Genomic DNA, 21,310 nt, shown 5'->3' with positions numbered 1-21,310 from the left:
CGCTGGGGCGCGCTGCCTGCAGGGACATGGAGTTTCCTCGCCTGCCTATGGCGAGCTTGCTGGTACTTCTTCCGGCGCGGCGCCCGGCGTTTTCCGCCAGTGGGGGGTGGTTGCTGTGTCAGAGCGCCTCGGCTGCCTCCGGCCATGGCGAGCGATGGTGGCGCGTACCGGCTTCGCTGCTCCCTGCTGGGGCACGGGCAAGACGTGCGGGGCCTGACCCGCAGCCTGTTTCCGCCGGGCGGTTTCGTGTCCGTCTCCCGGGACCGGACTGCGCGGCTCTGGGCTCTTGACGGGTGAGTGCCGGGCCGCGGCCCTTGTCGACAGAGGCGCCGGCGCTGGGCGGCCGCTGCGGGTTGTGCTGTGCGGAGGGAAGAGAGCGGATCTGCGGCTTTGGGAGCCCGCTTGCTGCCCCGAGGGTGTGCCCACTCCTGCGACCCGGCGGGGCTGTGTCGGCAGCGTGTGCCTGTGGCGGCAGTGGTGGAAGCATATTCGCTGGAGACTTCCCGATGGGTTTGGGAATGGCCACTACTTTGCCGCTCGCACAACTGCTTTGGGAGAACGTCGGGGTTGCTCAGGCAATTCACTTAGTGTCGGTGTGTTTAGCGTGCGTTGCAGGCGCGAGTGATGCCCGTGAATCTGTGCGTCTTTTCTCTGCGTGGTATTTATGTTGTTTCCACCTCTTGGTATTCAGTGCCAAAGTAATGCTGCTAAGTAGCAATGTTGCATTTTTGACAGTAAGGCGGTATGTTTTGAGTATTTTTTAAAGCCCCTTTTCTTGCTGAGCAGACTTTGGACATAGAAAAGAATGTGAATCATGATCTACACAGATTTAAATACACAAATGGGAATACTGGAAAAGGAAAAAAAAACCCAAGAAAGCAACACCCAACATTAGTTTCTCTTATTTTCATGTTATACAGGGATTTGTCTTCTTGAATTCACTCAGTGAATTTTTCAGGATATCACTGTGACCAGAAGAGGTACTGCTAAGCAGTGTGAATAGGATATGGGCATGTGTAGGGCAGTGAACACAGGACATATCTCCTTACTAGTCTATAATTCCGAGCTGTGAACTGCAGTCTGAATTTGCTAGACATGGGTATTGTTTCTACTGCTGTCCTGTTGGTGGAGAAGCTGCTGCCTGAGCACTCACACACCATTCAAGGAGTCGCTTACACACCAACCGCGTCTTTACTTGCTGGGACCAGAGTTCCTCTGAGTCATGGGTGGCCCTTCCAACTCGTTGCTCACCGCACCCAAACCCTCCCCATCCTTTAGGCTCACTGCAAGGTTTCCTGCAGCAGTGTCAGCTTTTCGATTCCAGTGAGAAATAATATGAGTGGTACAGCTCTGTGCTGGTGCCTCTGAAAAGGGACCTGAGCAAATAAATCCCTGAGCAATTAGGTCCTTATGAGCTGTGCACGCGCCCTTCACATGCCTTTGTAGTCCAGTTGTGGGTTTTTGTTTTTATCTGGGGTCTTCTAACACTTTATAGGACTCTGTCTCTGTCTTCATACAGGCAGGCTGTTAACTGTTTGAGTTACAGCTTCTGCTGATGGTGGCAGCCTTCTTGTCTTCTGGTTTGTGCTTCTTGTGCACCTTCTGGACCATGGGGCACTAAAAAAGTCCTAGGCCTAGGGTAAAAATTACTTAGCAACAACTAAAATATCAGTTTGCATTCTTCCCATACTAAACACAGAAACCAGCACGGTACCAGATTACTAAGAAAACTAACTGTATTTTAGCCAAAAGCATATCTGGGGGAAAGTCCAAAGCTTATGGCCCAAGGCTTTAGTAAATCTGGCTGTTCATGCTAAACAAACAGCATACTAAACCACACAATACCAGAACTCTAAGTGACTCAAACTATTTAAAACTACTTATTTAACCTAAATAACTAATATCTCTCAAAGCTTCCAGTGAAACAGAGATAATAGGCAAATGCACCTGGAAGCTCACGTATGTGTTCAAATTGAGCTTTGTAGCTCTGGAATTGAGGGAGAGGAACACTAATCTCACTAAGTGTGCCCTCACAAGGGGAAGAACTTGTTCAATTGCTTGGAAACTTACTGCAAGAAAGGAGGTCTAATTCCAACCCATAATTTTTGATGGCTGTGTGAGGAAGACATGAGTAACTTACACAGAGTCATAGCACTGGTGGTTATTATCTCTCTGCTTGGAAGACTCTGGGATTACAGTAGGCAGAGTTCAGTCGGTGAACAGACTGCTGTGTGTTATTTTTGTTTTACAGGAAGGTAAGTTACCTTCATTTGTCCTCTGTGCCTTCAGCAGAGAAGAAGTTTTAGAATTTAAAAGAGTATCATGATTTCTGTGCATATTCAAAGCATTTCAGACATTACAGTCTGAGTAATATGAGTTTGTTTTTTGAGAAGGATGTGTGAGGGGAAGGAAGAAACAAACACAGAAAACAAAAAAAAACCCAAACAAGCAAACCCCACTGCGGTCCATGCAGTTACTGTGTGGGAATAAGTAGCTTTTTCCAGTTAGTGCTATAACTGTTGAGGATGGATCATGATGAAGAGATGAGTGCTGCTCGAGTCAGTTATAATCTATTTAATTATTAAACATCTATTGTGCTCCTAATTAAGTGCCAGTGATTTGGCAGGCAGTAAATGTCCTTCGTGTAGGTACTCTCATATTTTAGGGTATGTTGGGATATGTAGTTGAGGCTTGAGACAGCAATAGATTTCAAAAGGCAAACTGTAACTACTTCTGATCAAATTGAACACAGTGTTTGCCAGTGAGCAAAGACAACCAAAACTAAGTCCTTCCAGGCCTGCCATGGAAGCTTTAAATATCGCAAAATGGGTTGGAATGCTGGGATATATTTTTTCTCTTAAGTTTTTCATTCTTTCTAAGTCATCCAGAGTTTTTATTCAGTGCAGTGCAAGCATAGTTATTAATTCAAGACTTGGAGTATAAAACACCTGCTGTAATTCAATGCCTCAAATAAGTGCTGTTTCTGTTACGACTCTGAACTGATTATCACTTATGTTTAGTCTTAACAGGGGGTTTACTGAAATCCACTGTATGAGTGGACACTCAAATTTTGTATCCTGCGTATGCATCATACCTCCAAGTGAACTTTATCCTCGTGGGCTGATTGCAACTGGTGGCAATGATCATAATATTTGCATTTTCACAATTGACAACCCAGCTCCTCTTTACATCCTTAAGGGTCATAAGAACACAGGTATGTAATAATTTTATTTTGGAGTTTGTTGCATAAAAGCTGACATAATTTGTTACAGAAGAAATGAAGCTAACTCAATTTTGATTTCTTTAATGTTTAGCATAGTAAACTACTTAATTATTGCCTCTGCAAATAGTATTTTATAATTGCAGTTCATATAGTGACAGTTCATTGGAAGGACTTCTGAGTCTCACTGATGAATGCTTAAGCTTTTACATGGCAATTTACAGAATTGTCTTTAAAACGGTCTGCCACCTGGTGTGTGATAGCCAGTTCACACACATAGCTGAGATGTTTGTTCATTGTTGATATCTGTGTTTTGAGGCTGAAACAGTCTTTAAGGAGTTTCTCCTGATTAGAGATACATTGGCCCTGTTTCTTAAACAATCTACACAAGGCCAAAGCCTTCTCACCTGCTGTGAGTTCTTTTCATTAGTCAGTACTGTTTTTCTTGGGTCATCCTGAAATTTTAGGAGGCCCTTGTATTTGTTCAGTCTTTTCAATAGTAACACAAGTTCAATTTTTTTAACTCTGTGTCTACATGACATAAGTCCAGTTTTTAAAACTATATGCCTACAATAGAATAACCTTTTTGCTTAGAGTTGCATGTTTAAGAAGCAGCAATTTAGCAGTTAAGAGCATTTAATTTAAAATGGTTAAATGAAGAGCAGCTAAGTTAGCTCTCACTTTAATAAGCTTAATTTTTATGTCAAAGTTGATATAAGTAGAAAAAATCAGATTCCTAAGTATCTTCTAAAATAAAAGATTTCGCTGCCCATTTTTTAACCTAGACAGGGATCTAATATTCATTGATGCTTTAAATACATAGTAAAGAATAAAAGCTCACTGGAGAAATTTCATCTCTCTTTAGTCAGGTCAGTACAACATGTGATGTATTAAACCAACTTTGTATACCTTCTTTTGAGCTATATAAAAGAAGATTCATCAATTTTCATATTAGCATACCAAGTTTTGCATTTTGTGAGCTGATCTAATATTTAACAGACCTTTGAACTGTCTAATCATTTAATTACTAGGTGTCAAAAATAAACATTTAGAGTCTTGGAGATTTTGAGGGGTTTTGTTTTGTTTTATTTTTTCCCCATTTGAGTTATTGAGTGGCTGTGGAGCATAGTTCAAAAATACCCTGGACTTTCAAAGAGCACTTAAAATGTATTTTTGTATTATAAACCCCCTGGCTTTCTCTGAGAGAATAATGTCATTGTGTAAGGAGCCGTGGAATAGCTTGTGTACTTCATGAGAAACATAGGATGGATGAATGGTTAAAATATTGTGACACATTACCTCCAGAGCTGTAAAAAAAAAAAAAGGCAATGAGGTATTCTAGGCATGGTATAAATTCCACTACAAATGAAGTATTTGTAGCAATTTTTACAGTAATGTAAAATTACATTAATTGTAAAATTGTGTGTTTCAGAGTGCGAGGAAAAATGACGAGGTACTCTTGACAAGTGGCAGGGGTAGAATACTGTCCAGTTCTCAGTGTGGAGTCAGAGAAGGAAGAAAGATAAGGCTATACATTCCTTCAATGAACAATTAGGTGTACAGGGTACTCTATGACTTAACTCTTTTTGTAAACTTATTAGTAAACCATATTATCGCTTCATTTTTACACTTACGTATTACTGGAGCATTTGCAGATTAACTTTTTGCAAAGTCTGTAAATGTTGCCACAGTTTCTTGGTAGTAGTATTTTGCCTTCCAAGGGGATGAGCTAAGTTTTTTTTGTAAGAGATCTTGCTTTTTTTGAGAAGGGACATAAATTAATTCATCATGTTTACCAAATCTTGTCTTTCTCTGTAATCTTAAACCTTTGCTTTAATTCTGTCTCTTGACTAGGTATCTAGCTAGCTTGTCAAAACACCATAGTCTGAGGAGATCTAATAGTAAGAGAAATGTAAAATATGAATGGGTAAAAGATGTGAAATTTTGTAATCTAAAGTGAACGGATTCTTAAGCACCTGCTTCCTAGGTTGCAATGCAACTACAATTCTACTCCTCAAGACTAAATATGCTACTAACACCAAGTAAATGTCCTTAAATAAATCTTTTTAAATTGCTGGTATACGATTGGCGGCAATGTACTTGTCAGTGCTAATTCTAATCTTCGTTCCAGTTTGCAGCCTTTCGTCTGGGAAATTTGGCACATTATTAAGTGGATCATGGGATACAACGGCCAAGGTCTGGTTGAATGACAGATGTATGATGACGTTACAGGTATGAAGTTCCTCAACATGAATATAAAGTAGGTAATCTGAATTTGATTCTGACAAGTCATGCTTGTGAGCTGGGCTGATGCCAACCTCGTGAAGTTTAACCATGCCAAGTGCAAGGTCCTACACCTGGGTCGGAGCAATCCCAGGCACAGCTACAGGCTGGGCGGAGAGGAGATACAGAGGAGCCCTGCGGAGAAGGACTTGGGGGTGCTGGTCGATGAGAAACTGAACATGAGCTGGCTTCAGTGTGTGCTTGCAGCCCAAAAAGGCAACTGTATCCCAGGCTGCATCAAAAGGAGTATGACCAGCAGGTCGAAGGAGGTGATCCTGCCCCTTTATTGTGCTCTCGTGAGACCTCGCTTGGAGTATTATGTGCAGTTCTGGTGTCCTCAACATAAAAAGGGCATGGATCTGTTGGAACAAGTCCAGAGGAGGGCCGTGAGAGTGATCAGGGGACTGGAGGACCTCCCATATGAAGACAGGCTGTGACAGTTGGGGCTGTTCAGCCTGGAGAAGAGAAGGCTGCGTGGAGACCTCACAGCAGGCTTCCAGTATCTGAAGGGGGCCTATAGGGATGCTGGGGATGGACTCTTCATTAGGGACTGTAGTGATAGGACAAAGGGTAATGGGTTAAAGCTTAAACAGGGGAAATTTAGATTGGATATACGGAGGAAATTCTTTCCTGTTAGGGTGGTGAGGCACTGGAATGGATTGCCCAGGGAGGTTGCGCATGCTCCATCCCTGGCAGTGTTCAAGTCCAGGTTGGACGAGGCCTTAGGTGATATGGTTTAGAGCGAGGTGTGCTTGCCTATGGCAGGGGGTTTGGAACTTGATGATCTTAAGGTCCTTTCCAACCCTAACTATTCTATGATAAGTCTAACAATGTTGTTTTGCAGGGTCACAAAGCTGCAATATGGGCAGTGATAATACTGCCTGAACAGGGATTAATGTTGACTGGTTCAGCTGACAAAACCATTAAACTGTGGAAGGCAGGCAGATGTGAAAGAACATTCACTGGTAAGCTTTGCTGCAGTTGGTAATTTCATCAGGGTGAAATGCTAATTTAAAAAATCTGACAAAACTGTAGATAGATTGAACAATGTTCAGGCAGGATTTTTAAAGGCCCTTCAGAAATCACATCACTTTTAAAAGAATTAATTTTTTTTTCCAGAGAATAATGAGCAATGAATTTTTTTATTTTATTTTATTTTTTTTTTAAACTGCTCCCATAACAAAGATTGGTTGTCAGGATTTAGATGTGAGCTAAACAGAAATGGTATACTGCTGCTAATGGAAAGACAAGATGCATTAAAAGTTCTCCTTTTATTTTGTAAAGGACACGAAGATTGTGTGAGAGGTTTAGCTATTCTCAGTGAAATGGAATTCCTTTCCTGTGCTAATGATGCTACTGTTCGAAGATGGCAGATATCTGGCGCGTGTCTGAATGTGTATTATGGACATACAAATTATATATACAGCATCTCTGTCTTCCCTCAGTGTACAGGTAGGATTATTTTTGTGACTAGAACCCAAAATTCTTCCAAAATGAAATGAGAGAGTAGGCATTCTGTAGTTCTGCGGCGCTGCCACAACTAAAGAACTTGGGTAGTGTTTACTTCTTTATTTACAATTATTTCCAATTAATTAAAATGTAATTGTAAAATAATTAAAATTTAATCGTAAATAATTGAAAAAAAAATATACTATGATTGGCTCCAGATCACACCCTTGGCAGAATTGCTCTGGTAGTAGGTGAGATGAAAGGTCCTGGGCTAGGCCAAATTATAATGCTTAAGTGAAACTTCAGCCAAATGATAGGCAAAACTATCATCCAGTTTGTCACCTGTTTTTGAAGTACATTATAAATAGTTTTAAGCATTTTATGTGTGGGGCTTTATTGTGTTTGTTTTCAGAGTTAGAGCTTTAGAGGTTCAGAGCTAACTGCAGATGACAGTTGCAGAAGAAATGCAAAGTCAGTGACCTTTGTGTGGCGTATGGGTTGGCTTTTGAACAAGGAAAGTTCATGCATATTGGTGCATATGCATGTAGTAAATCCCCTATGCTTTATCATTCTTCACTGAGGAGTTTATAGACTTCTGAGAGTGCTTTTATTACTGCATGCTTCCTGAAAAAGTGGGCCTACCTTGCAAAAATCTGAATTTAAAACAAATGCTAAACTATGCAAGTACAGTGCAAGATAAAACAGTGATGGTTACAGAATTTTTCAAAATTCTCTGTTTAAATTCTTGAAAGGAGGAACTAATCTTGTTTGTCCTGAGCATATTTTCATTCCCTGTTTGGCTGCTTGGGCACCAAGGTCTGCACTTTATTATTTTTTGAGAAGACAACTATGAGGTGGCTTTATTTTAGCTCTCTTTTTGCAGTTGAAGAAAACTGTAGATAGGTCCTTCACTGTTCTGATCTTTAGATACCCAGTTGCAGAATGGCACCTAGTATCACAGTACACTAAATATATACTTAAAAAAAAATTATATTTGTTTCTTTTCAGGTTTTGTGACTACTGGAGAGGATAGATCTCTTAGAATCTGGAAGAAAGGGGAATGTGCTCAAACAATCAGACTCCCAGCTCAGTCTGTATGGTGCTGCTGTGTGCTAGACAATGGTGATATTGTAGTTGGTGCAAGGTATCTGGGTTTTACCATCTGTATTTTTAAATCTAAATCTAATATTTTCAAATGCAGCCATCAAAGTGTGTATGGGGATTAAATTTAAACATGCTATACATCATCCAAAAAATCATTTTTTTATGTGAATCTCAGAGGTAGAGTGAGTTCTTCAGGAATGTGGTAAATCATGAATAGACTGAGAATGAAATTAAAAGTACTCTATAAAGACTCCTTGTGATAGGTATATCATACCGTGATTTTTAGATTATACTACAGACAAGGTTACCTGCTTAAGTCTTTCTCTGGGTGTTTTTAACATTAGAGCTAATTTGTTTCATAAAAATAGTTGGGATGGGTTAGAAATAGTTTCTTAAGACAAAAAAGTCACTATTAGAATGTATGTGTTAATTTTGACATTTAAAATAGTATTTTTATTTGAATCTTCTCTCTGCATGCAGCGATGGAATTATAAGAGTGTTTACAGAGTCTTCGGAACGTACAGCAAGTGCTGAAGAGATACAGGCTTTTGAATATGAGCTTTCTCAAGCATCTATTGACCCTAAAACTGGTGATTTGGGAGATATTAATGCTGATGACCTTCCTGGAAGAGAACATCTCAAAGATCCTGGTAAGTTCATATATTTATGTTAGAGATGCCTCCAAATCTTGGTTCTGAGATACTGAAACATCCCGTAGTTTCCAAAATTAAGGCTTTGATCACTTCCATTAGAATTGCTGGAAAAAACAACTTAATTCTGCTCTACTATTCTTTCATCAGTTCTGTGGAGGAAAGACTGTAGTTTAATTATATTTATTTTTGTACACTAAAACGGTAAAAAATACTTCTTTTATGAGATAATTTAGAAAAAAGTGGAACTTGGGATGCTGCAATGCCTTCAGTATGTTTTCAATCCATTATGCCAGCTGTGCCAGTAGTATATGAGGCAGTTAACGTAATTTGCAAAAGGACTACTGAATGTGGAATTTTTTTCCTAAAAAAAAAAAAAGTAAATACAAATTTTCTGCTTTAGCTTTCAGTTTGAAGAACAGTCTTGATTGACTCAGTTCATGCTTTCTGGGTAGTTGGGAGATTACTGACAACACACTGGAAGCAGCGGTAGCTAAGATTACTCTTAAATACACAAATACTTTTTCCCAAGGCAGAGTAAGCAGTGACCTCAAGTCTTGACTCTGGTCAGCAAGTGGCATATGCTTTCTGTCTTGTTAGACCATGGGTGACGCCCTTTTGTTAATTAGAATTTCCCTGGCAAATAGGTAAAGTTTTGAAATACTTGACTTGGATTGCTTTTGCAGTTTAGTTTGGTGGCAGATACCATCACTAATAACTGTAAAATGAATTTGTCAATGTTTTTGCTATTCTTGCGACATATAGTACTGTGCCAGTTTTGGCTGGGGTAGAGTTAATTTTCTCCATAGAAGCTGGAAACAGTGCTGATAATTCGGGGTTGTTTTCCTTGATGCTGAGCAGTGCTCATACAGAGTCAAGGCCTTTTCTGCCCCTCGCCCCATGATCAAGGAGGCTTGGGGTGCACCAGAAGCTGGGAAGGGGACACAGGTGGGACAGCTGACCCCAGCTGACCTAAGGGATATTCCCTATCATATAATTCCATGCTCAGCTTTTAAAGCTGGGAGAAGAAAGAGGAAGGGAGGAGGGGAGATGGATTTCAGAGCGATGGCATTTTGTCTTCCCAAGTCTCCATTACTTATGATGGAGCCCTGCTTTCCTGGAGATGGCTGAACACCTGCCTGCCCATGGAAAGTGGTGAATGAATTCCTTGTTGTGCTTTGCTTGTGTATATGGCTTTTGCTTTACCAATTAAATTGCATCTCAACCCAGAAGTTTTTTCACTTTTATCATCCAATTCTCTATCCCACTTGAGGAGAGTGAGTGAACAGCTGGGATTAAACCACAAGTATCTTGTTAGTTTCTTTGTTATGTCTTGAAATGTCAGTGTCTTTTCATCTTTAGATTTGAGTGGTATTTGAAGACGTTTTTACCTCCCAAAGTAGATCATATTCTTGAATGTGTTTGAAGTCTTAAACACTTCTGTCTACAGGAACAAGAGATGGGCAGACACGGCTTATTGAAGATAACGGGAAAGTCGAAGCTTATCAGTGGAGTGTTAGTGAAGGACGATGGATAAAGATTGGCGATGTTGTTGGTTCTTCTGGAGCCACACAACAAACATCTGGAAAAATCTTATTTGAAGGAAAGGTATATGCAATCTTAAATTGTTTTTATTTCTTCCTAAGTAAAATGTCCAATTTCCCATTAAGCATTATTTCCGTATTTGCTTAAATGAAATATAATCTAGAAAATAGGTATTTGTGGGTACTTTTTTGTCTTTTTTGATCTGTTAAAACTCAGAGGTGTAATTGGGTACTGCTTCATATGTTACTTTCGAAACAGTGGCGAGGAATTATTTTGGAAAAAGGTAAACTGTTAGAGAAATTACCAAGTTCTCTGACAGTTATTGCTAACACCCTGAAAAGTTACTTTTAACTTCCTTTCTAGAGGAAGTGAATTTTACAATTTATAATGGAAAGCTTACATGAAGTATTAGGCACCAGGCTTTCTGTGCCCCTTTTCTATAGTAACTTGAGCCTAAAGACAGATAAGCTGAAAAATGTTTCCTTTACTGAAATATATGCAGGAAAGACTTGTCTGGTGCCACCATAGAAGGAAAGCCTTTGAGATACTAATTTTCTCTCTTATATGTTTTAAAGAAATCTTAGGAATTTGTTATTTTCAAGTATTAGTAGCACGCTTTTAATACTGAAGTTTTATGAGGCATCTAACTGCCCTATAGTTTATAGTATTGTTATTTTGTAATACATATCTGCATACGCATTATCATGCTATATTGTTTTACTCTGCTCTTCTTGAGACAGAGAATTCTGCAAAACACAGGATGTGCTTTCAGTACTTTTTAATTGCAGCCCGTGTAGGAGAGTATTATTGCTACAATCTGCAAGTAGCAGTGTTAAAGTTTTCAGGCTTAGCCCTGGTTGATTATTGGTCTGTTTTTGATACATCCTCATGTAATAACTGCTGACAAACTTCTGTTTTAATTTTTGTTCTTATTCTGCTTAAAGGAATATGACTATGTTTTCACTATTGATGTAAATGAAAGTGGGCCTTCCTACAAACTGCCATATAACATCACTGATGATCCTTGGATGACTGCATACAACTTCCTGCAAAAGAATGATCTAAATCCTATGTTTCTGGATCAGGTGGCCAAGTTTATTATGGACAATACTAAGGGACAAACACTGAGTACAAGTTCTGAATTTTCTGATCCATTTACAGGTAAAAATTTTAAATTTGAATGATGACATCAGTCATTTCTCCTGGTTTTGTGTCATCAGCAGACTTGCTTAGGGTGCATGCTGCCCCATCATCCAGATCATTAGTGAAGATATTGAACAGGACTTGATGTAGTACTGACCCTTAGAGTGCATCACCAGTGTCTGGCCTCCAGCTAGATACTGTGCCACTCCTTACCACTGACTGGGCCTTGCTCTTCAGTCAGTTTTCGATCCACCCCACTGTCTGGCCAGGCAGATTGCAATGTCATAGCTCTTGTGCTTCTTGTACAGGGCTTCCTTGTCTTCAGATGACTGAGGGCCAGGCCCAGAGAGCTCTGACAAGGCAAATATGAAAACTTGACAAATTTCTGAAGTATTTGTCAGAACAAATCTTGAAAATATTAGTAGTCAAGCCAGTTGTATTTTTTTCAGTCTAGTCTTTTTTTTTTTTTTCAGTGGGAGAAAACACCAGTTTTCATAGTAGTCAAAGAAGTGGCCAGCTGCTGTTAAGGCAGTTCACAATATACAAAAATGTAGCTAGAGAATGAACTGAAATTGAGTGAAATACATAAATTACCCTTTTCCAGGCAAGAACAAGTTAATTACTAATGAGCTGAACCATGTTAATTAATTATATCCTGCTTATCATATTTACAAAATAAACCACTTGTTTCCACTAGTTTCACAAAGAAGTTAGAAATAAAATGTCATCACAGTAACCGAGCTAAATCTCTTCTCTTCTAATGAACTAGAAATAAGAATAAAGGCAAACCAGGTGCAGATGTAACTCACAGAGCTGCAGTCATCTGAACTTACATATTTTGATTTGGCTGTGTCCAAAAGTGTAATATATATGTTCCAGAAAACAAATTTCTGACCCTCAAATAATTAGGAAGAATTTCCTCAAAATCAGGGAGCATTTATGTGTATAGGATCAGATTTCTTATAATACCAAAATAGTAAGATTTATATGTTGAGCTGAATTTTTGAGCTGCTTCTGTCTGAAAAGTATTGACATTTTAGTAACATTAAACTGTGTAGCAGTCATTGCTTTTCTTACTGTTTCACTAGGTGCTGGACGTTATGTTCCAGGCTCTTCATCTGGGTCAACTGCAGTACCTGGGGCAGATCCATTTACAGGTAATGTAAAATTTGTAATCTGTCTTGCGAGCATTTAAGACACGTTTGTTCTGGTGTTCAGTTGCATTTAGTGTTCAACTCCAGATGACTATTTCTCGCAGTTCTCTGTTTGGGGCAGTAGTTTGGGACAGACTGATAAGGTGGACATGGACCCTGCCACTGTTAAAATATGTACAGATCTGTTTGCCAGAGGACAGCCTTCTGCTGTCTGGTCTGCCTCATGTCACTCTGTCCTCTACAGCAGAGGAGTAAGGTCTTAAACCTTGTGTTTTGTCAAACTCTTACATGCATGGCCAATGTGGGAACAGGTATGTTCACAGAAGTACTTTTTTTTTCCTTATTATTCCTTCTTTTTCTTTTGTAGTTTCCACCCTATATTTTAGATTTGAACCCTCCCTGGCATAGCTAACATAATTACCTCCATACTAGTTCAGCAAACCTGTTGGAAAAGACATTCTAGCCCTGCATTGTCAGACTTATCCCATCCTTGATAAGTAGTGCTTGCTCCTTCAAAGAATGTCCTGTAGTCTATAGATGCCCCATACTGGCAGTCTTTCTCTGTTCCTGTTCTACTGTGGTCCCCATTTGTCTTCCCTTCCTGGCTTTGTGTGGCTCAGGCTGTGGTCTCTGCAGGTGCATAGACCCTGCAGTTCCTTCACCAGAGGCCTCAATACCACAGAGTCCACCTCCCCTTGGAGAGGGGAGCTAGGTCTGGGCAGCCAGTGCGCTGCCCCTTTTGAAGCTTGACATGTATAAGGTATTGCTGTGATGAGGGTCTTGGCACCAGTAGGTGCCATAAACCATGCTAGAATGTCTCCCAGCTGTGGGTCATTCAGCTTGTAATGCCATTGTTACCTCCAGCACCGTCCTCATACATAGGCTTAGATTTAATCCTTAATTTTAGGAATTGATGAATACTTGTTTTTAACTCCTCTAGTGCAAAATAACACGGAAAATAACACCTTTAATAGTGATGATTGAAAAGTAGTAAATAAATACAAATATACATTGCCTCTTCACCAGTGGCAGTGTTTAAAAAAAGCTTGATGTTTCTGTTCAGGTGCTGGTCGCTATGTTCCTGGTTCAGCATCAAATGAAGTAGCTCCAGTGAGTGGGGGTGATCCATATACAGGTAAGAGATGATGCCTGCTAATGAAAAGCATCCCCGATCTTTGCTTTGGTTTTTTTCTGTTGACGTGGATTCTGTGTTGATGTAAATTTATACTTAATTTAAAATAATAAGCAGATTGAAGCTGCTTTTAGTACTCTTTTTCTAAAGAGATTTCAAGCTCCTATTGCATATGACGTAACTTGGTCATATGTATTGGAAGATATGCAGAAAAAAATTCACCTATTCATTATGAAAGTAATCAAAGGGTAAGATTTCAGGGGCAGGAGGGATCTTTTCTCTAAAATGAAGCCTGCCATTTTCATGTCTTAAGTGCAGTATCCATTCCTATGAAAAACTCTGCATTTAGTTCATGTAATTGAGAAACCACTGTTACTAATTTGCACTCATATAGTAAATTTTTACACAAGGGAAGAAAATTTGTAATAGTATTGCTTTAAATTTTACTGTTGAAAAATAATGTAAGGAATGACAGTTATTTGCATGTGCATTCAATTTTTTTAAAATGTATTTCTTCTGAGTAGTGTTACTCAGGAGGGTCTTACTGGTAGGATATTGTTCTATGTCGGGCACTTTGGTACAATGTTGAACTTTTTGGGTTTTCTTTATGTAGGAATGGGCGCCTACCAGTCATCTGAAGCTAAATTTGAAAATATTTATTTTCCAAAAAAGGACGCTGTCACCTTTGACAAGGCCAACCCCTCACAGATATTGGGTCAGTGTTTTAATTCCAGTGATGGTTTTATTTTTCATCTGTTTGAAAGTAACTTCACTTTTGATTTTTTTCAAAAAGCTAGTTGATCTCCAGTAGCTTTCCTACTGTTTCTTGGTTTTGACCTTTTAAAATTGCATTCATCACTTGAATGGTGCATGTATTTGGAGGCATAGGAGTATGATTGAATTTCATAAGAACTCTACCTAATTCAAAATATCCTTTCGTCCCCACCTTGGCTAATATCTGCTGTTGTTTGATATCTGTTTTTATGAAACTGGTATATTTGAACTGCTGGGTATGCAGGTCTTGTACAATTCCTTCCTGATTTTGCTCATAGTTCACCAGATAGCTATATAATGTGTGAAGTTCCAAAGTATGGCATTTTGCACTTTCACAGGTTGCAGTGTTCATTTCTATATTTAAAAGGAACACTGCATAACAGGAAGAGAAAACAGTATGCAATATTTAGTAGTTATACATGTTTGATAAAAGCTATTATTGGCTTGGTTTTCAGTCTCTTCTGAGGGTTCATTTCTATTCTATCTCATCCTCTATATTTTCTGTAAATGTTCTACATAATCTCTACCCTAGTTGTTACCAGTTTATGTCAGTATGTTTCTTTAGAGTGCCTTAGTACATTTAAGGGTTTTGTAAAACTATGCTTGTATTCATAATATACCTGCTATGTACTAATGTGGTGCTGGTGCTTATGTGTTTATTGACATGGCTGTCATGAATTCTGGAAGAATCATGACTGGGAGGTTCTTAATGCTAGATCTATTTCCAGCAAAATGTTGTATATTAAAATATTTTTTCCAATACTATTTTAAATTACCTTGAAATTTGAATATAGGACATGGTGCAATCGTATTTTGCTTATGGCACCTAAATTAAGTAAAAATACAGAAAATGATTACACTAAGAACATAGTTTTTGTCTAAAAATGGAAAAGATCAAAAAGTAATCACATTTCAGTTATGAAAACTACTGGTGCTGTGATTCTGTTCTGCATTTTTGCCTGTATATAGGCTAAGATGTGAATTCTGAATACTTTGCAGTATATTAGAGAGGGCTTGATTGTTGCAATCATTGTGATGATTAAAACTTAAAATTAGGAAATTACAAAACTCGGAGAAGTAATGTTTAAGATCTAACCCACACCCTTCCCCCCTCCCCCCCCCAAGAAACCAAATTACAGTAGTTGCAACTTGTTTGTAAAATGTTTATGTAGTATTTAATTCAAGATCTGAATTTGTGAAGCTCTAATGTCAGAGATCCATGCTTATTCTACTGGTCTTACAGGCAAATTAAAGGAACTTAACAGCAGTACAACTGAAGAGCATAAGCTTACAGAAGATGACTTGATAGTCCTAGAAAAGTTGTTGTCTGCAACATGCAACACCTCTGCAGAAACACCTACAGCACAGCAACTTCAGACTTTATGGAGAGCAGTTAACTGGCCAGAAGGTAGATACTTATGATTATTTTTTGTACCATCACCTTGTCAATAGTTGATCATCAATACTATGAACACATCAATACTATGAACTAGAAGTCCCACTGTGCTGGCTGTTGCAGTGGTGCTGTCCCAAATAGAAACCAGAAGATGGTAAACAGATGTTAATAGCACTGATAAGTAGCAGGTGCAATGGCACCAATTGCAGAAGTGGTAACTGGTTAGCTTTTGCTGTTGACACAATAGTAAACATAAAGCAGAAAGTTGATGTAAACTTAAGGTATTTCATTATCAGGAGCATCCTCGAGAAAGAAGTGTGAGTCTTGTTTGAAATAAAGCAAGAATGTCAGGTTGGAGTCCTAAATTATCAAATGAGAGATAAAACTTATGGAGATAAATTACTTTAAAAAAATATCTCAAAAGTATCTCCTGTTTAATGTGGCAGAAAAGAAACTAGGTTATATGGTCAGAACTGTTGTTAGTGGAATGACATTCTGAATGAATAGAAGTGAAGGTGATAGAGTTTCATTTGATAACATAGTTCTCAGCACTGATGTATTGGAAAGACCATTTAAGTTGTAAGGGCACATTTGGAAAAATGGATACATTGCATGTACAGATATCTAAACATCCAGTTGAGCTGCTTTCTTGAAATTGCAGTTCAAGAATTATTAATGGGAAAATTATTCTGCTGTTAAAAATTCATGTACATTATATAGCATAACTTAAACTATATTTTGCATAGCTGCTGATGGCTAACATTCATACCTTCCAGGCTCTTTGCATTGTATAAAGCATCAAATTTCAAGATTCTGCATGTCTGCAGAGAAAACTGCCCAGTAGCTAGCTAAGCAGGTTCAGCTTTGATTTGGATACCAATAGCAGACCCAAGAAGCAGATATATTTGAAATTTGGGTAGATTGGTGGGAACAAACTCTGAGTTCCACTTCCTTAGAATGATTTCCAGCTGACCAGCTGAGAACATGTTTTTACTGTTGTTGGTTTTCTTTGCAAATTATACCTGAGAGCTGAAGGTCTAATTTTCTTTTTTTCTCAATTTTCTTTCTGAAAGCAGTTTTGTAGTTATACCGAACTGCAAGATACAGAATGAGGACAAAAGAAGATGCTTGCCTATGTAGGGGTGTTAAGTCACTGAGAAGCTTTCAGAGATGTTTTGGATTAGTTAACTGTATTTTGTGTTTGCCTTCAGTGTTATCAATTAGTTCTCAGGATTTTAAAACTTTTGCAAAGCACTGTGTTTGTCCTAAATTAAGGAGCATGGTCTTTTTGTGATTAATGGAAGTTTTACTGGAATAGGTTTGTCAATACTTCTCTTTATTTTAAACAGCTTGCTTGCTTTCTGCTTGAAACTGTTATTTTTTGTTCCCAAAGCTAGGGATTTAAGAAAGTCTGTATCTGAAAGAAAATCATCAACACATCTGTACATAACGCAGTATTAATACTAAAACATGTTTTGTTTTGTTTCTTAGATATTGTCTTTCCAGCCCTAGACATTCTTAGATTGTCTGTCAGGCATCCCACTGTGAATGAGAACTTCTGCAATGAAAAGGATCACATGCATCTTGCCATCCTCCTTAAATTTCTGAACCCTAAAGGAAAGCAAGCAAACCAGCTGTTGGCACTTAGAGCTCTTTGCAATTGTTTTGTCAGCCAGGCAGGCCAGAAGCTCATGATGGAACACAGGGGTGAAATAATGACACAAGCAATAGAAACAAAAGCAGGCAATAAGAACATCCATATTGCACTTGCCACCCTGACACTGAACTATGCTGTGTGTTTACATAAAGACAACAACATTGAGGGCAAAGCTCAGTGTTTATCAGTAATCAGCACAGTTATGGAAGTTGTTCAAGATCTTGAAGCTGTTTTTAGACTGCTTGTGGCTCTTGGGACGCTGATCAGTGATGATACAAATGCTGTGCAATTAGCTAAGGCTCTTGGAGTTGACTCTCAAGTAAAAAAGTATGCCTCTGTATCAGAACCGGCTAAAGTAAAGGAATGCTGTAGGTTTGTGCTTAATCTGCTATAATTGTTTTTCTTTGCACTTGGGAAACACTGTATGCAGAAAAAAGATGCTTTTGTTCATATTTTGTGACAAACTACAATTGAGAAAACACTGGGGATGAATTACACTTGGTTTGTTGCAAGACACAGAGCAAATAAAACTTTTTACACTCTTTGTCATTTGACTGCTTTTCTGAGGTCTGTAGTGCACAGGATCTTCACAGAAAATCCTTTTGATGTAGCTCAGATCAAAATAGATCACAAAGAAGTCAGACAATCTTGCTATTAAAGGTTACCTAGATGGCAATGTAGGAAGTGGCTGTGATTCAGTGACCATCAACTCCCAGCATTCACCTCAGGAATATTTCTGCTTTTCAGCACGAGCCTCTTTCTTGACTTTTTTTCTTTTTTGGTCAGGGGATACGGGGCTCTGAGAACTGGTCAGTAGTGCTTTTCACATACTTACCAGTTAACAGTGGTTAATATTAACCCTGGTCAAATATTTTGCTAAGGAAATGACATTTATCTCATTTTGCATCTGCTTTTTTCCACTTCCTTTTGAAACCGAGCTCTTTTATGGCTCTTTAACCTAGAGCTAGGTGACTTTTTGAGGGGTGGAATCTTTAACTGTCATGTAGATGTTGCACCTCACTGATAAAGTGAGTATCTTGTAGCTTGTAAAATGGCTTGAACTTCTACAATAGCTTTTAACTTCTAATGACAGGGATACTCCACCATTTGATAGCGAGCATCTCATCCCAAAGCATGTTACATAATAGGTGATTAAAATGAAATAAAAAGTAATTTTTGGGAGAGAAATTCAGGTGCAGAGAACACATTGAAGAGCAGAAACTGGAAGAGACTTCCTAGAGGTGGTTGATACCCCAGGCCTGTCCTTTTTTAAGGGGCATTTAGAAAACGCCCCCAATTTTAGCTTTAACAGCATTAACTTTTGGTCAGCTATAAAGTGGTCAGGCAGTTGACTAGATGATCAATATAGGTCCCTTAGAACTCAAATATTCTAAACTGTACAAATGTAAAGTCAAGTTTTATGAAGTAGCTTTAACATAGTAACTGTGGTGACTGTGAAAAGGGAAAATAACATTTTACAGCTATTTGAGCAGATCAAGATGCTCAGCTCAAAAGGGGATATGATTTCCTACAAATGTTACACTGGTTTAGAATTAAGATGCAATCAAGTCACATTTTTCATTTGACTAATAGAGTGGAAAACATGAAAAAAATTGGCAAGCTTTTCAGAGACATGAGCTCTTCATCACAATACCCGTCTGCCTCATTTGCGCTAGGTGTGAAGGATCATGTAACCAAGAGCTCTAACTTTTTTTGCTCCATCCAGTGAACTGTTACTTTCAGCAGACCTTGTTTCTTGGACGCTTAGTTGCACACTTGTAGTGTTACAATTCTGATAGATTTTCAGATACATATCCTCAGTCTTGATTACACCTTTAGTCACAGGCTTTCTCATTTAGTGCATCACAGGTTCATGTATAAGGCAGTCCAAAAGATTACTCATGATTTACAGTGCTAAACAATAGATCAGCCTTTTCTTGGGAAAGTATCTAAGAGGCTATCTTTAGGAAACATGTCTGTGAAATGATGTGCCTGTCTATTGAATTTTGGTTGCCTATTATATAATTGTTCTTGAAGCTTCGGCTTTTTAATGTGCTTTTCAACTGTGTTTGTAGACATGCTACTTTGGGAAATCTATACTCAACTAACATTTTGGTCTTATTACTGTGGGATTGCTGTGTTACAGATTACCTCTTTAAGTGAAAATTGTCATGAATTTTCCCAGACCAAAAATCAATGTTTGTGTTAATAAATACATTTTGGCAACTCTAAGAAATGGTACATTAAGAGGTACTACAAAATTAATTTCATATTGCAGGGAGATGGTGGGGCACCGCAACAAATCCTTCATTTGGGGATTGGAGCATTGTGTTAGGTAAGATACACAAATCAGGCCAGAAACATTTGAATAGAAGGACAGCTGCTACTACAGGGTACTGTGGTACCTGACCATTGCATGGTTTAGGGCTGTCTGAGGAAACAGAGAGTGGGAGTCATTGGATTCCATTCCCATGGGAATTGTTGGGAGAGTGTCTCCACAGAGAGGTGCAGCAGCAGCCTAGGCTGATAATGAGAAGAAAAAAACAAAGTTGCAATACACACCAAGATCTTACAGTATGTTGTAACATCTTACAACAGGGTTTTTTGTTGTTTCTTTTTTTGGGGGGGGGGGGGGGGGAGTTGGTTTGCTGAGGTTTTTTTATTGACACAGAAGCCTGGTGGTGTTCTTACACTTTCATGTGTTTGTGCAGCTTTCAGTGAAGATTTTCCCAAGCTAGTAAAACTCAGTATGTGCTAACACAGGTTGAATGTAAAAATGGGAGAACCTCACATATTTTACAGAGCAGAGTACCTTTTTTTTTTTTCCTGTTTAGATGTATAACTAAATGTCCTCTTTTTTGTCAGTTACCTTGAAAATAAGTAACTGTTACTGCTCTTGTTTTAAATTACACTGTTCTAAAACTCCGCTGTGGTACAGGTAAGCATGCATGTATATGAACACACACATACATATATATAGGAGTACTACACAATCTGCTGCTGAGATCACTAAGAAGTAGAAGACCTTAAGGTTGTCACCAGGATGAAATTTTCGTTTTGGTGGAAGGATATTAAATCTATGGTTAGGAAGTGTGCCAGAGGTCCATGGTATGCAATATTTTGAGGACACTCAAAACAATTTTATGTGCCTGGCACAGAACTCAGCTGGCTTTCTATCCACAGCATTAAACCTCAAATAGCTTGTTCTGTGTACTAAGTGCTCCTGATGTGATTCATCAGGAGAACAGTAAAAGTATGTTTGAGAGATTTCAAGAGCCCCTTGGTGAGAAATTGTGTCTTCTGCTATGAATTCAAAGCTTCTCAGTTGATAAATCATTATTTTTCATCTTTTTCCAAGCTAGAATACAAGCTTATAGAAAGAACATCAAGTAACATGTAGTAGCACTTTACATTAAACTTTTCTCAGTAGGCCTGCCTTAGGTTGTATGAAAGGGAAGTACTTGGGATCTGCTTAGACCATCACTCAACATACAATATGAAATGTCTTACTAGGGAACTGAATGAGGAATCAAAGCTGACTTAGGTGAACACCAGCTGCTGTACTTGCCAAAACAAATGGAGACTACAGACACATAACTAGGGATATATAAATTGCAAGAATTCCATAATTATGTTTATTATGATGGACCTTGCTCTCCCCAAGGTCTGATCTTAAGCAGACTTTTAAAATCTACTCAGTCATGCTCAGGTTGCAGGCAGAAATAGACTAACGTCAGTCTGCAAACCTATTGCATTAAAATCATTAAACTATACATTCATTAATTGTTGGATGCAGTCACTCC

The 21,310-nt window shown here is 38.6% G+C and overlaps 1 protein-coding gene across 1 annotated transcript; it reads left to right on the top strand.

Moving 5' to 3' along the window:
• The first annotated feature begins 92 nt into the window (after positions 1-92).
• Positions 93-18,646, top strand: PLAA (phospholipase A2 activating protein). The gene is made up of 14 exons (XM_061361045.1): positions 93-293; positions 3,021-3,214; positions 5,352-5,452; positions 6,348-6,468; positions 6,788-6,955; positions 7,961-8,096; positions 8,537-8,706; positions 10,157-10,314; positions 11,196-11,412; positions 12,483-12,551; positions 13,612-13,683; positions 14,294-14,395; positions 15,698-15,862; positions 17,342-18,646. The coding sequence occupies exons 1-14, from the start codon at positions 145-147 to the stop codon at positions 17,899-17,901; spliced, it is 2,382 nt and encodes a 793-aa protein (XP_061217029.1). The 5' UTR covers positions 93-144; the 3' UTR covers positions 17,902-18,646.
• The last annotated feature ends 2,664 nt before the right edge of the window (positions 18,647-21,310 follow it).

Source organism: Neopsephotus bourkii, unplaced genomic scaffold (assembly GCF_033783945.1).
Source record: "Neopsephotus bourkii isolate Nb327-2 ecotype Australia unplaced genomic scaffold, CSIRO-AGI_Nbou_v1 NB_1051, whole genome shotgun sequence".
Lineage (NCBI taxonomy): Eukaryota > Metazoa > Chordata > Aves > Psittaciformes > Psittacidae > Neopsephotus > Neopsephotus bourkii.
The sequence above is the reverse complement of the archived record's forward strand: the minus strand, read 5'-3'. Positions and strand labels throughout refer to the sequence as shown.

What these genes read in the sequence shown, in the direction of transcription:
- PLAA (XM_061361045.1), top strand. Translation starts at nt 145, where the DNA reads ATGGCGAGCGATGGTGGCGCGTACCGGCTTCGCTGCTCCCTGCTGGGG. An exon ending in GATATTGTAGTTGGTGCAAG is followed by an intron (nt 8,097 to 8,536) that starts GTATCTGGGTTT and finishes CTCTGCATGCAG; the next exon opens with CGATGGAATTATAAGAGTGT. An exon ending in AGAACATCTCAAAGATCCTG is followed by an intron (nt 8,707 to 10,156) that starts GTAAGTTCATAT and finishes TTCTGTCTACAG; the next exon opens with GAACAAGAGATGGGCAGACA.